This window comes from Pelophylax lessonae, assembly GCF_965119305.1.
Source record: "Pelophylax lessonae genome assembly, chromosome: 1".
Lineage (NCBI taxonomy): Eukaryota > Metazoa > Chordata > Amphibia > Anura > Ranidae > Pelophylax > Pelophylax lessonae.
Genome location: NC_138768.1, coordinates 25,375,054 through 25,390,279, shown reverse-complemented (window position 1 = coordinate 25,390,279; position 15,226 = coordinate 25,375,054). Strand labels below are relative to the sequence as shown.

At 46.3% G+C, this 15,226-nt stretch overlaps 1 protein-coding gene across 1 annotated transcript in view; it reads right to left on the bottom strand.

Moving 5' to 3' along the window:
- The window catches only part of LOC309563161 (vomeronasal type-2 receptor 26-like), a gene marked incomplete at both ends in the record, with an annotated part of 53,992 nt that overhangs the window by 36,161 nt on the left and 2,605 nt on the right, over positions 1–15,226 (bottom strand). Inside the window, one exon of the mRNA XM_082267496.1 lies at positions 10,363–10,486. Within this exon, the coding sequence (XP_082123622.1) occupies positions 10,363–10,486 (124 nt within the window). The remainder of the gene's footprint in view (positions 1–10,362; positions 10,487–15,226) is intronic.

The following is a 15,226-nucleotide window of genomic DNA, read 5'->3' as shown; positions in this document are numbered from 1 at the left end:
AACAATAGTAATTGGGGCCTAGTGTGGTTCTGTACGTGTGAAATACATACACTTTTTTTGATCATATTTTCTATTCCGCTATTCAATAAAAACCTTTGGGTATAAACAATTAAATTGCGGGATAGTCTGTGTTGGTACGTGTGAGATACTACTTTCCAAGTTTTTGGGTTTCATCTCATACTTCTGAAGATTTGAGGGTGCTGCCTGTTCCAAACCCCTCCTACTTCTCATCCTGCCTTTTAGGGGTACAAACAATAGTAATTGGGGCCTAGTGTGGTTCTGTACGTGTGAGATACATACACTTTTTTTGATCATATTTTCTATTCCGCTATTCAATAAAAACCTTTGGGTATCAATTAAATTGCGGGATAGTCTGTGTTGGTACGTGTGAGATACACCTTTCCAAGTTTTTGGGGTTCATCATGTACTTCTGAAGATTTGAGGGTGTTGCCTGTTCCAAACTCCTCCTACTCCTCATCCTGCCTTTAGGGGTACAAACAATAGTAATTGGGGCCTAGTGTGGTTCTGTACGTGTGAGATACATACACTTTTTTTGATCATATTTTCTATTCCGCTATTCAATAAAAACCTTTGGGTATCAATTAAATTGCGGGATAGTCTGTGTTGGTACGTGTGAGATACACCTTTCCAAGTTTTTGGGGTTCATCTCATACTTCTGAAGATTTGAGGGTGCTTCCTGTTCCAAACTCCTCCTACTCCTCATCCTGCCTTTAGGGGTACAAACAATAGTAATTGGGGCCTAGTGTGGTTCTGTACGTGTGAGATACATACACTTTTTTGATCATATTTTCTATTCCGCTATTCAATAAAAGCCTTTGGATATCAATTAAATTGCGGGATAGTCTGTGTTGGTACGTGTTAGATACACCTTTCCAATTTTTTGGGCGCATCTCATACTGCCGAGGATTTGAGGGTGCTTCAGTCTGCCTCCTGCCTGTTCCGAACTCCTCCTACTCCTCATCCTGCCTTTAGGGTACAAAAAATTGTAATTGGGGCCTAGTTTGTGTTTGTACGTGTGAGATACACCGTTGTGTAAAATTTGTCCTATTCCGCTATTCAATATACACCCTGTTTGAGTGTAAAAAATTTAATTGCAGGATAGTCTGTATCGGTACTTGTGAGATACACCTTTTTAAATTTGTTTGGCGCATCTCCTTCTACCGCCGAGGATTGCAGGGCGCTTCAGTTTGCCTCCTGTTCCCAACTCCTCCTACTCCTCTTCCTCATCCTGCTTTTAGGGTACAAAAAATTGTAATTGGGGCCTAGTCTGTGTTTGTACGTGTGAGATACACCGTATTATAAAATTTTTCCTATTCCGCTATTCAATATACACCCTTTTGGAGTGTAAAAAATTAAATTACGGCATAGTCTGTATCGGTACGTGTGAGATACACCTTTTAAATTTGTTTGGCGCATCTCCTTCCACCGCCAAGGATTGCAGGGCACTTCAGTTTGGCTCCTGTTCCCAACTCCTCCTACTCCTCTTCCTCATCCTGCCTTTAGGGTACAAAAAATTGTAATCGGGGCCTAGTCTGTGTTTGTACGTGTGAGATACACCGTATTATAACATTTTTCCTATTCCGCTATTCAATATACACCCTTTTGGAGTGTAAAAAATTAAATTACGGCATAGTCTATATCGGTACGTGTGAGATACACCTTTTAAATTTGTTTGGCGCATCTCCTTTCACCGCCAAGGATTGCAGGGCGCTTCAGTTTGCCTCCTGTTCTGAACTCCTCCTACTCCTCTTCCTCATCCTCATCCTGCCTTTAGGGTACAAAAAATTTTAATCGGGGCCTAGTCTGTGTTTGTACGTGTGAGATACACCGTTTTTTATCCTATTCCGCTATTCAATATACACCCTTTTGGGGTATAAAACATTAAATTGCGGCAAAGTTTGCATATTTGACTGTGAGATACACCCGTGCGATACTGTTGTTGTTTTGTTCCGCTATTCAATAAACACCTTTCTAGGGCAAGATCTTAAATTACAGAAATATGAGGAGACCGTCAAATAGGGGCCGTGGCCTGGGTCGTGGTGCTGCTGGTAGAGCTCCTGTTGCAAGGAGAGGACGTGGTCGATCTGTGCCAGCTACACGCACAAGTGAAACACCTTCCTCAAGTGTTAGTAGGCAACAGAACCTGCATCAGTATTTTGTAGGGCATCATACGCCTCTAGAAGTGATGAGGCCAGAACACGTAGAGGCAATAGTAGATTGGTTTGCTGCTGACACTGCCTCCAGTTCCTTCACATTGTCTCCCACCCAGTCTACTGCAGAAAGGTCAGAGTTGGCACATGCAGCCGATGTCCAACCATCTTTCACCTCACCCCCTTGCAAATCAGGCAAGCAGTCTGAGCCCCAAGCCATACAGCAGTCTCTTGTTCTTTTTGAGGACTCTGTCAGCAGGGTTTCCCAGGGCCATCCACCTAGCCCTTCCCCAGAAGTGGAAGAGATTGAGTGCAGCGATGCCCAACCACTTATTTCTCAAGATGAGTACATGCAAGGACCATCGCAGCACGTCTCCGATGATGACGAAACGCAGGTGCCAACTGCTGCGGAATTCCGAATTGTGGAGACCGACAAGGAGGGCAGGGGTGAAGACTGGGTGGAAGATGATGTGGAGGACGATGAGGTCCTCGACCCCACATGGAATGAAGGTCATGCAGGTGACCTGAGTAGTTTGGAGGAAGAGGCGGTGGTCGCACAGAGCCACCAGCACAGCAGAAGAGGGAGCAGGGTGCAGAAGCGGAGCGGCCGTGCCCTAGACACTACGCCTGCTACTGCCCAGCGCAGCAAGGGAACAAGCGCACCAAAGCCAGCTCAAAGGAGTTCTCTAGCGTGGAAGTTCTTTAGAAAATGTGCTGATGACAGGACACGAGTGGTTTGCACCCTGTGCAATCAGAGCCTGAAGCGAGGCATAAACCTTCTCAACCTGAGCACAACCTGCATTATCAGGCATCTAAGTGCAAAGCACGAGCTGCAGTGGAGTAGACACCTTCAAAACCAAGAAACGTCTCTGGCTCATCCTGCTTCCTCTTCTGCTGCAGTTTCAGCCGCTCCAGCCACATCTGTAGTGATACCGGCACCTGCCACCCCGCAAACAGACAATCTGTCAGCAACACCACCACCTGGGTCACCAACCATCTCCACAATGTCCCGTGGAAGCGTTCAGCTTTCCATCTCCCAAACACTTGAGAGGAAGAGGAAGTACCACCCTACCCACCCGCGATCCCTGGCCCTGAATGCCAGCATTTCAAAATTCTTGGCCTTTGAAATGCTGTCATTCCGTCTGGTGGAAACGCACAGTTTTAAAAACCTTATGTCGGTGGCTGTCCCACAGTACGTCGTGCCCAGCCGCCACTACTTTTCCAGGCAAGCCATCCCTTCCCTGCACAACCAAGTGGGGGAAAAAATCAGGTGTGCACTGCGCAACGCCATCTGTGGCAAGGTCCACCTAACTACCGATACGTGGACCAGTAAGCACGGTCAGGGGCATTATATCTCCCTAACGGCACACTGGGTAAATGCAGTGGCGGATGGGCCTGAGGCGGATAGCAATTTGGCGCATGTCCTTCCACCACGAGGATTGCAGGGCGCTTCAGTTTGCCTCCTGTTCCTAACTCCTCCTACTCTGCTTCCTCATCCTCTACTGCCTCCTCATCCGGACAGCGTAACACCTTCACCACCAACTTCAGCACGGCCAGGGGTAAACGACAGCAGGCAGTTTTAAAACTTGCCTGTTTGGGGGAAAAACCACACACCGCGCAGGAGTTGTGGAGGAGCATGGAACAGCAGACAAATGAGTGGTTGCTGCCAGCGAGCCTCAAGCCCGGCCTGGTGGTGTGCGATAACGGGCGAAATCTCATAGCAGCTCTGGGCCTAGCCGGTTTGACACACATCCCTTGCCTGGCGCATGTGCTGAATTTGGTGGTGCAGAGGTTCCTTAAAAACTACCCCGCCTGTGCGCACTTTCGGCGTTCTCACCCTGCTGCTGCTCGCCTGTCAGCGTTGCAGCGTAACTTCGGCCTTCCCACTCACCGCCTCATATGTGACGTGCCCACAAGGTGTAACTCCACCTTGCACATGCTGGAAAGACTGTGCGAGCAGCAGCAGGCCATAGTGGAGTTTCAGCTGCAGCACGCACGCGTGAGTCGCTCTGCGGAACAGCACCACTTCACCACCAATAACTAGGCCTCCATGCCAGACCTGTGTGCCTTGTTGCGCTGTTTTTGAGTACTCCACCAACATGGCCAGTGCCGATGACGCCGTTGTCAGCTTAACTATCCCACTTCTATGCCTCCTTGAAAAAACAATTCGGGCGATAATGGAAGAGGATGTGGCACAGGATGAGGAGGAGGATGAAGAGGTAACATTTCCAAGGCTTTCAGGGCAGTCATTCACAAGGGGCTCTGAGGGTGGTTTCCTGCACACACAAACGCCAGGGACACAATTGTCCCTCAGGGGCACAGTTCTGGAGGATGAGGAGGATGAGGAGGAGGAGCTGGAGGAGGAGATGGAACCATGTTCACAGCAGGGTGGCCCCCAGGCCAGCTCATGGCCATCACTGGTGCGTGGCTGGGGGGATACAGAGGACACAGACGATACATCTCCCACAGAGGACAGCCTTTCGTTGCCTCTGGGCAGCCTGTTGCCCACATTCTAACTTGTGCTGATTACTGGGTGGCCACGCTGCTGGATCCCCGTTACAAGGACAACGTACCGTCCTTAATTCACTCACTGGAGCGCGATCGCAAGATGCGCGAGTACAAGCGCACGCTGGTAGACGCGATGCTGCTGGCATTCCCAACTGACAGCGGGGCCACAGTGGAAGCACAAGGCAGATTAGGAGGAGGAGGAGGAGGAAGAGGTCGCCAACGCAACCAGGGCACCGCCAGCACCTCAGAAGGCAGGGTTAGCATGGCCGAAATGTGGAAAAGCTTTGTCAGCACGCCACAACAAACAGCAGCACCAGCAGCTCATATGGAACGTCTTAGCAGGAGGCAGCATTTCACCAACATGGTGGAGCAGTATGTGTGCACATGCCTAGACCGGTAAGCCCCCTTCAACTTCTGGGTCTCCATGTTGGGCACATGGCTGGAGCTTGCCCTTTACGCCTTGGAGGTGCTGGCGTGTCCTGCAGCCAGTGTATTATCTGAACGGGTATTTAGCACGGCTGGGGGCGTTATCACAGACAAGCGCAGCCGCCTGTCCAGAGACAATGTGGACAAGCTCACGTTCATTAAAATGAACCAGGCATGGATCCCACGTGACTTTTCCGTACCTTGTGCAGAATAGCGATGGATACCGATCTTACCCAGCCATTGTTCTATTTTTGCTCTTTATCACTCTTTTGGGGTGTACCCTCATTTAAAATTTCTGAAAAGAAGCAGTGTTGGCTACCTTGTCCTCCTCAGGGCCAGATTAACGTAGGGGCTATTGGAGCTGCACTTTATATAGGCCCCGGGTTGGCCATATTCACTGTTACCGCTCTTCTGTCACTTGTAAACACAGAAGTCTGGCTTCTATGCTCGCTTCCCCAGGCAGCTCCCTCAGAACCTCCCCACACAGCACGAAGGCCGGACAAGGAGGGACAGTTGCCGATGCATGGATGTGTTTATGGGCTTCAGAGACAGCTTCCCATGTTGAATTAGGCATGCATGGCTGCACCCTTCCTCCTCTGGGTGCATGCCAAGGCACGGCCCTTAAGGCCCTTCAAAATCCTCAGCACCAAGCCCATGATGCTCTTAATCCGGCCCTGGTCCTCCTCCACCGCCACTTCCACCTACACCGCCCATAGGTGTGCGCAGCCTATTGCATTAGGGTGTGCACCCCAAAGTTTAAATACACATGCATGTGTTTGCCTACATGTACATGGAGCAGAGCAGGTCCGAGGGAGATCTTTCCCATCTCCTCACTGGCAAACAGAGCGATAATGCTATGTGCCCTAGGTGATTAGGGTGTGCCCAGGTACACCCGGCACACCCTGTGCGCACGCTTATGACACCGCCACATCCACCACCACCTCAACCTCCCTCCTACTCCATATGGGCCTCGTCCTTCAGAGATGAAGAACATTGTTTTATTTTTTTGTTTTTTTTTGTTGTTTTAAGTTATTTCCCTATCCACATTTGTTTGCAGAGCACTCGCCATGGTCTTAACTACGTCTTGCTGCCATTTGCAGCACTCTAGCCCTTTCCTTTGGTGTTTTAGATCCATTTTAGTGCCTGAAAGTTCGGGTCCCCATTGACTTCAATGGGGTTCAGTGTCCGGGAAAAGTTCGGCAAAAGTCCGGGACACGGACCTGGACTTTTTTTTAAAGTTCGGCCGAACCCGCCGAACACGGACATCCAGGTGTTCGCTCAACTCTAGTTATAATACTTTTTTAAAAGTGCTTTTGTCACTGTTTGTAGTATTGCTGCAGAAACTCTCAACACACCAGTCACATGCTGCACAGTGCACAATACAAATCCACTATATTATGCTTTCTATATTAGAAAGTATATTATAAGTGTATTACACCCCTATATAGTGCACTGCACACCAAAGAATAGTACACCTATACCAAATACTATATATATATATACTAAATAAAAGGACTTTTGTGGAACTTAACAGAGTGATTTGTGTCACTGACGATCTGTCCCTGTTGCACACAGCAAACCTCTCCCTACACTGACAAAAATCAGAATGTGAAATGGCTGCCAGCTCAGGTCTATTTATAAGGTAGGGGGTATGTCCGTGTGCTGAAATGTTTCAATTGGCTGTCCTGTTCCACCTGATGGCTGTGTCATAGGTCAAAGTTCTCCCCAATGTAAACTAATATGGCCGCCGTGAACAACACCATATGTTCGCAAAATCGGCGGGCTGCGATCGAGCAAAGTTCGCCGTGAACCGACCGGGGCGAACCGCAAGGCCATCCCTAGTTCTGTGTTCATACTTAGGATAATGTTTAATTTTGTATTTATTTTTAGCTTTTTTGCCAGCAGTTTTGTCATCCCCGCTGGTTTAAGTGCGCTGAGTTAATTAGCATGTAGTCAGCTGTACCTCATTATATATCCATTGTGTGATGTTTTGGGTAAATATTTCGGTCATTGTTCATGTAGTGACTGACATACTTCTCAAGTGTATAAAAGTATTTTTCTTGTTTAATAAAGGAGTTAGTTATTTTCAGGCACAGATACGATTGGAAGAGAGCTACAGAGCTCTCCAATGGTGTGTAACACAAGTGTGCTCATGGACAGTGGACAACAGCCCAATGGAAGGCTTTGGCTTGGGTGGCCTGGGACTGTCCTTAGAGAAGTGGTCAGAGGACCCTAACTTTGGGAGTGATTTGGAGTGGCAATTAGAGGAAATTATGGATTCCATAGAAAAGATCCTGAACATCTCGGAAGTGCTCTGGGCACTGGAAGATATGGAGTTTCTATCCATTCAGGAATGGTAGCTGGAGATTGCCTACAGACAGCTGCTAGACTCTGCTCAGCACCAGCCAGTGTTACTGGGAGAGGATATTGTAGGTCCCTCACCCCAGCAGCAACCAACAGCACTGGGAATGGAGACGGTCAGTCCCACTGCCCAGCACCAGCCAGCGTTACTGGGAGAGGAGATTGTAGGTCCCTCATCCCAGAAGCAGCCAAAAGCACTGGGGGTGGAGATGGTCAGTCCCACTACCCAGCCCCAGCCCCAGATTACAGATTTAATTGACTTTTCCTCGGAGGATGATATGGATGATAAATCACTTGCCAATGTGTTGGCACTGGGCTCAAGTGCCACCAGCCTGTGCCCTGGACTTTCAGCAATTCCAGAGACTGAGGATTTAATAGACTTTTCTGCTGAGGAGGAATGTCCCAGTGAGCTTACAGCAGAAGAGTGGGCATCCAGGCCTAGCGCTGCTAACCTCTGCCTGCAACAATTAGTGATCTAGGAAGATGTGTGCAAGGCCACTGACTTTTCAGTTTACTTCCCTCAGAACAGTGTCTGTCAGGGCCTAACATCACTGAACTCTGCTCAACACCAACAGAAGCTCCAGCATCCCTGAGAGTAGAGGCAGCCGGCCTTTCTGCAACACTGACAGGGACATGGGATTTCCTGCCAGCAGCATCTATGGAGTTACAAGAAACTTCTACAGCAGAAGTGCTGACAATGTGACAGAGGATGCAAGACCACTGCCCCACACCTGCGGTAGTTCTGGAGGCACAGGGTGAGAAGGTGGCGGTCACTCCCCAGCAGCAGATCCATATCCAGGGGGAGAAGGGGGAGGAGGTTGTTGTCCTCTCTCCCCAACAGTCAGTCAGAGTGGAGGGAACTGTCTTCCCTCCCCAGCCAGGATCTGTGCACCTGGGAGACGGTACCAAAGAAAGGTTGCCCTCAACAGCCAGATGAGGGTAAGGAAGATGGAGCAGCCGACTTCCCTTCCCAGCAGCAGACGGCACCCCAGAATGATGACACCAACCCAGCAGAAGAGCTGGCAACAGGGCAGAGTGCTGCTGGCCTCTGCACTCAACTAACAAAAGATGGGTTTCCTTAGAAAGTGGATGGGACTACAGTCTTGTATACCCCAGGGATGCTGGGCAGTCAGCCCAGATCCCTAATAGCCTGACGAAGTGAGCCCCAATACCCTGTCTTCTCTCTAGAAGCCATTGCCATTGTCTGTATAATAAGGTGTTCTGTGTTTATACTTAGGATAATGTGTAAATTTGTATTTTGTTTTAGCTTTTTTGCTGGCAGTCTTGTCATCCCAGCTGGTTTCAGTGCGCTGAGTTAATTAGCATGTGAATGATAACCTTGTCTAGATGGAATTAGCCATGAGTCTGCTGTACCTGATTTATCTAGCATCTGAACTGATAAACATTAGAATCCCCCCCCCCCCAATTATCACCGTGCCTACCAAGTGAGGAGAAAGGGTAGCCAACATGGAGGAGAAGAATTGTGTTTGGCCTCAGTTAGGGGCATAATAGAAGACAAATGTATATCTGGCCCCTTCCAAAGAACCTAGTAGGAGTATGTATCTACCCTCAGGATCTTTGATGTTCTGTGATGGTGAGAAGGTGTTTTTTGGAGAAGAAAATCCCCACCCCCTTAGTCTTATACCTTATGTTGGCCAAATAGAATTGAGGAAATTTAGGGTGGATACATTTTGGATTAAACTGCTTGGGGAAATTAGTCTCTTGTAGGAGAAGCACTTCTATCTGTTGGGAATGGGAATGTTGGAAGTATTTGCGTTGTTTTAATGGGGAATTCATACCCTGGACGTTAAGGGAAGTGACATGAATAGGCGGGGAAGTCCTGCCACTAAGTCTAATATTTTTAACTTCTTTTGACAGAATAAGCTGTCCAGCAAAAGTGGCAGTTAGAGAGTTGAGCCAAACCATTTATCACTGACAGGGGTGCCTACACTGACCAGCTTATATTTATTAATGTAAATGCCAAAAGGAAAAATGTTGTTACTATAACTGTTTAAAAAGTGTTATTTGGAGTCCGGCTTTAATTTGTAAGTCAAGTCCATCTAAATCTACAAGTGCATCTAAAACTCCCCTCCCCCAAACTGACAATACTGCTGTCCAGAGGTGTCCTCTATCAATGCCTTGGCAATGCCTTCATCTGCTTTTCTCTCTAGAAGGATGGAGCCATCCTTATTCAGGCATCATACAGGGTCACCACCTACAGTACTTCCTGGACGGAGAGATGACACAATCATGTGAATACTGGTGCCTGTGAAGCTCTTAGCTGTGTTATTGGATGCCCGACATAGAACAGCCCCTGCTGCAGACTCTGACTTGCTACAAAGTTACAATATTGCAGTCTGATCACTGGAGGAGAAGAGACTGATAAAATGCTTCTTCCTGCCTGCAGCAGATTGATGACATATTCTTAGCATAGGAAAAGTCACTGACTGGGGTTTAAGAATAACTTTTTAATCATAAATGTGGAACAAAAGTTACTGTTGCTGTGCATTTTAACATATCTGGAAATATGTGTAAAAATACCTTTTGATGCTGTCAGAAAAAATGAGAAGAGGAGAGCGATTTAGTAGTTTAGTAGCATTAGTAATAGTGTTAATAGTAGTAGCAAAATACAACTGGTTAGGGCTGACACCATTTCTTTTGAATTCAGACAACAAACTCCTATATCTTGTCAGCCCATAGCAGAACTTAGGAGCTGAGTATATTCCTGGCAGGATCAACAGGTATCTTTCTGTACTTTCAGGGTCTTTAGAAGAATAAAGCATAGGGAAATGTGCACACATGGCAGAGATGTATTACATTTTTCCTGACACACTTTAACTACAGAGATAACTTCTGCCCAGTCCAACAATAACTTACTAACAAATACAAACTCTACCGGAAATGTTGGATATCTCTCCTTCTGAACACAAGACACACTCATAGCAACATTTATGTATTGAAGATCCAAACTTTTTTCTGCTGCCAGGAAAACAGGAATCTGAGCATCGAGATACCGGAATCTGAAATCAGATATTATTATTATTATTATTATTATTCATTTGTAAAGATCCATCATATCCCATGAGGTTATACAAATAAATGTTACAAATAGGGATGAGGTTCTGGTTTGCCTCTACCATGAGTTCAAGGTGAATTATGCAGGTTTGAAATCCATTCAAGATGCAATATTTTAGGGGCTTTCATTCATTTTGAGTGTTTATTCATCTCAATTGTATGGTGGCCTCTATTCTAGGCTAAATTTCTCTTTTATTTCAAGGTTATCCTTTAAAAATAGAGGATTTTGGTGCTTTTTTTGAGCATATAGCTTTAAAAGGTGTGTGTGGATGGCACCAATCAGAGGGAGAGCTTGGGTGATTAAAAAATGTCTTAGTTTGACATAGGTCAAGAAGGGAAAAGTAGAGTTATGGTACTGGTCTAATAGAACTGTTCTGCAGTGACCTTTTTGTGAGGTCAAACGTCTCTCAAGAAGTTGTTGGACCTGCCTGGAGAGTAGTTCGGATTGTGTCTGATGGGGGTAAGCAGCCCTGGGTGAGAAGAGAGGTTAAATGGTGTACACGCTGTCTGAAAACATCTTAGGGAGGGCTCTACCATTGGATGGCCTTTGTATTCTGCAGGAGAGTGTTGCAAGGGTAACCAAGGGATAAGTTGTATTGGTGTTGTAGAGTGCGCTTGTTCCAGCTGAACTCATGCCTTAGTATTGCAGTTCGAGTTCCAGTCCACTATCCTTGCTAGGTGACAGGCAATATAATATCTGCTAATGTCAGGCAATCCTATGCCTCCTATTAATTTGAGGTCAGATCCCTATAAAAGAGCTGTCAAAATCAAAGCAGCTCAGAACGCTGGAAGCGTCCGTAGAAGTGGCTTTTGTCTTTATTTTTTTTTGTACACTTTTTTGGTGAATGGGTAGGGGTACAATGTTCCCGATATCCATTGACATGGGGGGAGGGTGGGATCTGGGGGCCCCCTTGTTAAAGGGGGCTTCCAGATTCCAATAAGCCTCCCCCCGCCGACCCCCACAACCACAGTCCACTGTTGTCCGGAAGAGACCCCTGTCCCTATCAACATGGGGTCAAGGTGCTGTGGGGTGGGGGGCCAGAGCCCCCCTCCTGCCCCAAAGCACCCACCCCCCAAATGTTAGTATGTGCCACTCAGTCCCCTAGGGAAGTGATATCTCCTGCTATGATTAAACTGCTGCATGAGAGAAAGCATATCTGACTGTATCTAAGGGACCATTCACATATCCTTGAGGGTAGTGTCCAACACTGGTTGATTGATAGTAAGAAATAAGGCTATGGCATTAGGTTGTGCCCTTTGGAACCCATGAGAGATATAAGGATGGCTCGGATCATGAATGTCAGTCACAGGGGAATCTATCCGCATGCTTGCTTTAGCTGGGCTGCTGGTGACCAGAGTGCCTGGAGGAGACGCAGAAGAGTTGTCAGGGGTAATCTGGACTTCCATTGAGTTATCTTGTGGATTCATGAATGTAAAAGGCTGTGACGTTTGGAGAGCAGCTGAGATGGCTGCTGAGGCAGCGGGTTTGGCGCCATCTTTTCTCCACAGGTCTGCCAGTTAGAACATGGATGCTGCCAATTTCTGCGGAAGCCTCTCTTCTTTTCTCTTAAATTTCCTGTTTAATTTATTCATAAATGATCTAGAGGAGGGGATATCTAGTACAATCTCAGTATTTGCAGATGATACTAAATTAGGCATGCCAATATCTTCTATGCAGGATGTGGAAACCTTGCAAGCGTACCTGAACAAAATAACGGGGTGGGCAACTACATGGCAGATGAGATTTAATGTTGAAAAATGTAAAGTAATGCACTTGGGGGCCAGAAACCAGAAATCAAGCTACTCACTAGGGGGGGAATCTCTGGGTGAGTCTAGGATGGAAAAGGACTTGGGGGTACTGGTAGACAACAGGCTTGGCAGTGGTATGCAATGCCAAGCCGCTGCAAGTAAAGCCAACAGAATACTAGGATGTATAAAAAAGGGGATTCACTCCATAAATAAAGAGATTATTCTCCCGCTCTACAAGACTCTGGTCCGGCCACATCTGGAGTATGCTGTCCAGTTCTGGGCACCAGTCCTCAGGAAGGATATGCTGGAACTGGAGAAAGTCCAGAGAAGGGCAACAAAAATAATTAGGGGAATGGAGGACATCAGCTATGATGAAAGACTACAAGCACTGAACCTATTCTCTCTGGAGAAGAGACGATTGAGGGGGGATATGATATCAATGTACAAATACTGTACTGGCGACCTGAGCACAAGGAACAAACTATTCAGGGAAAGGAGATACAATAAGACACGTGGCCACTCACTAAAACTAGAGGAAAGGCGGTTTAACCTTAAAGTGCGTAAGGGGTTCTTCACTGTAAGAGCGGTAAGGATGTGGAATTCTCTTCCACAAGCAGTCGTGTCAGCAGGGAGCATTGATAGTTTCAAAAAACTATTAGATGGACACCTTAAAGACCACAACATACAGGGGTATACAATGTACGGTTAAAAGCAAACACACACACACATCATAGGTTGAACTGGATGGACTGATGTCTTTTTTCAACCTCACTAACTATGTAACTATGTAACTATGTAACTATGTAGTAGACATGCTGCCGCTATGCTGGGGAGGATTGTTCCATTACCATAGCAAATTTAAGAGACCGGAGAGGGAAAACCAGGGTCTCATATAAGCTGGACTAATTTAAATAGCAAGCCTAGGCCAACATTTGCCAAAAAAGAGCACAGGCTGGGGCTTTACTGCAAGAATTAACACAACATTAACTGCTTGACCTCCGGAAGGTTTTACCTCCTTCATGACCAGGCCATTCTTTGCGATATGGCACTGCATTATTTCAACTGACAATTGTGCGGTCGTGCAACATTGTACCCAAATAAAATTGATGTCCTTTTTTCCCCACAAATAGAGCTTTTTTGGGTGGTATTTTATCCCCTCTGAGGTTTTTATTTTTTTCACTATAAACAAAAAAGACAGACAATTTTGAAAAAAAAAAAATATTTTTTACTTACTGCTATAAAACTTATACCCCCAAAAAATTTAAAAATCCAATTTCTTCATCAGTTTAGGGCAACATGTATTCTGCTACATATTTTTGGTAAAAAAAAAAGCCCAATAAGTGTATATTGATTAGTTTGCACAAAAGTTATAGCGTAAAAAACTATGAGATATATTTATGGAACTTTTTCATTTGGTAACTACATTTACACTAGACTTAACCCCAGCTCAGTACTTGCTGAATCATACCGCTCTCCCTAACCCCACCTATTACAAATAAATGGCTTGCCATTTAGTTAATGCAACCAGATAATATATCCCTTCCAAGTGGGATACCACCACTCCTCCTACAATAACTGATTGGTATCTTGGGATCAGACAAACAGCAGAAATGGAAGAGCTGATCAGTGTCCCAAATGACAAACCATCCAAATTCACCCATATTTGGGGGTGCTGGCTCCACTTCCAAGACTCCTTGACCAACAAGGCTTCCCAAGTGACAATCAGACGACACTCCTCAAGCAACTCATCCAATTGACGGCTCCCGAACAACGAGACGGAAACATTACATTGCATCAGCCAAATATCCTTATAACCACCCATAAACAAGAACGAAGGAATCTACACAGACAAACCCCCTTCCCCTTCCTATTCACCTCCTTGCTGCTCCTCAAGTGCATTGCATACTAGCACATTATGTTAAACTTTCCTGAAAATTAAGCATTTCAGTGAAGCAATGCCACCGCTGAAGGCAGTGTCCATCTTTACCCGGTCTTCCTTCCGGATTTGCGGCTCCGGCTCTGTGACTGGCCAGAGCCACGATGACGTCACTCCCGCGCATGCGCATGAGCTGCCAGTCATGGCACACTGCTCTGAAGAAATGGCACGGACGGCCGTTCCTTCAGAGTGCATGGGCCAGTGACATAACTAGCTGCTAGCTCAGTAAATATCTCCTAAACCAATGATGGCGAACTTTGGCACCCCAGATGTTTTAGAACTATATTTCCCATGATGCCCATGCACTCTGCAGTGTAGTTGAGCATCATGGGAAATGTAGTTCCAAAACATCTGGGGTGCCAAGATTCAACATCACTGTCCTAAACGGTGCACATTTAGGAGATGTTTACACTATAGGTAAGCCTTAATATAGGCTTACCTATAGGTAAAACTTAAAGATGGAAGTTTACTTCCTCTTTAATGGAAATTAATATTATAAAAATACAGAGGGCTTAATTCAAAGACACTCTGAAAATGGAAGTGAAAAAATGATGCAGCAGGCTAGTTCATTTGGCTTAATTTTCATTACATCAACTCAAAATGATACTTAGGAGTTTGTATGGCCCCCAGGTTCTTCTATGCATTCCTGACAACATCAGGGCATGCTCCCAAAGAGAGGATGAATGGTGTCCTGGGGTATTTCCTCCCAGATATGGACCAGGGCATCCCTGAGCTCCTGAACAGACTGAGGTGCAACCTGGCAACGTCACATGGACCGAAACATAATGTCCCAGATGTGTTCTATTGGATTTAGGTCAGGCGACTGTGGGGGCCATTCAATAGTATCAATTCCTTCATCCTCCAGGAACTGGTTGCATACTCTCGCCACATGGGGCCGGGCATTGTCATGCACCAGGAGGAACCCAGGACCCACTGCACCAATATCTGACAATGGGTCCAAGGATTTCATCCCGATACCTAATGGCAGTCAGGTCTTTGC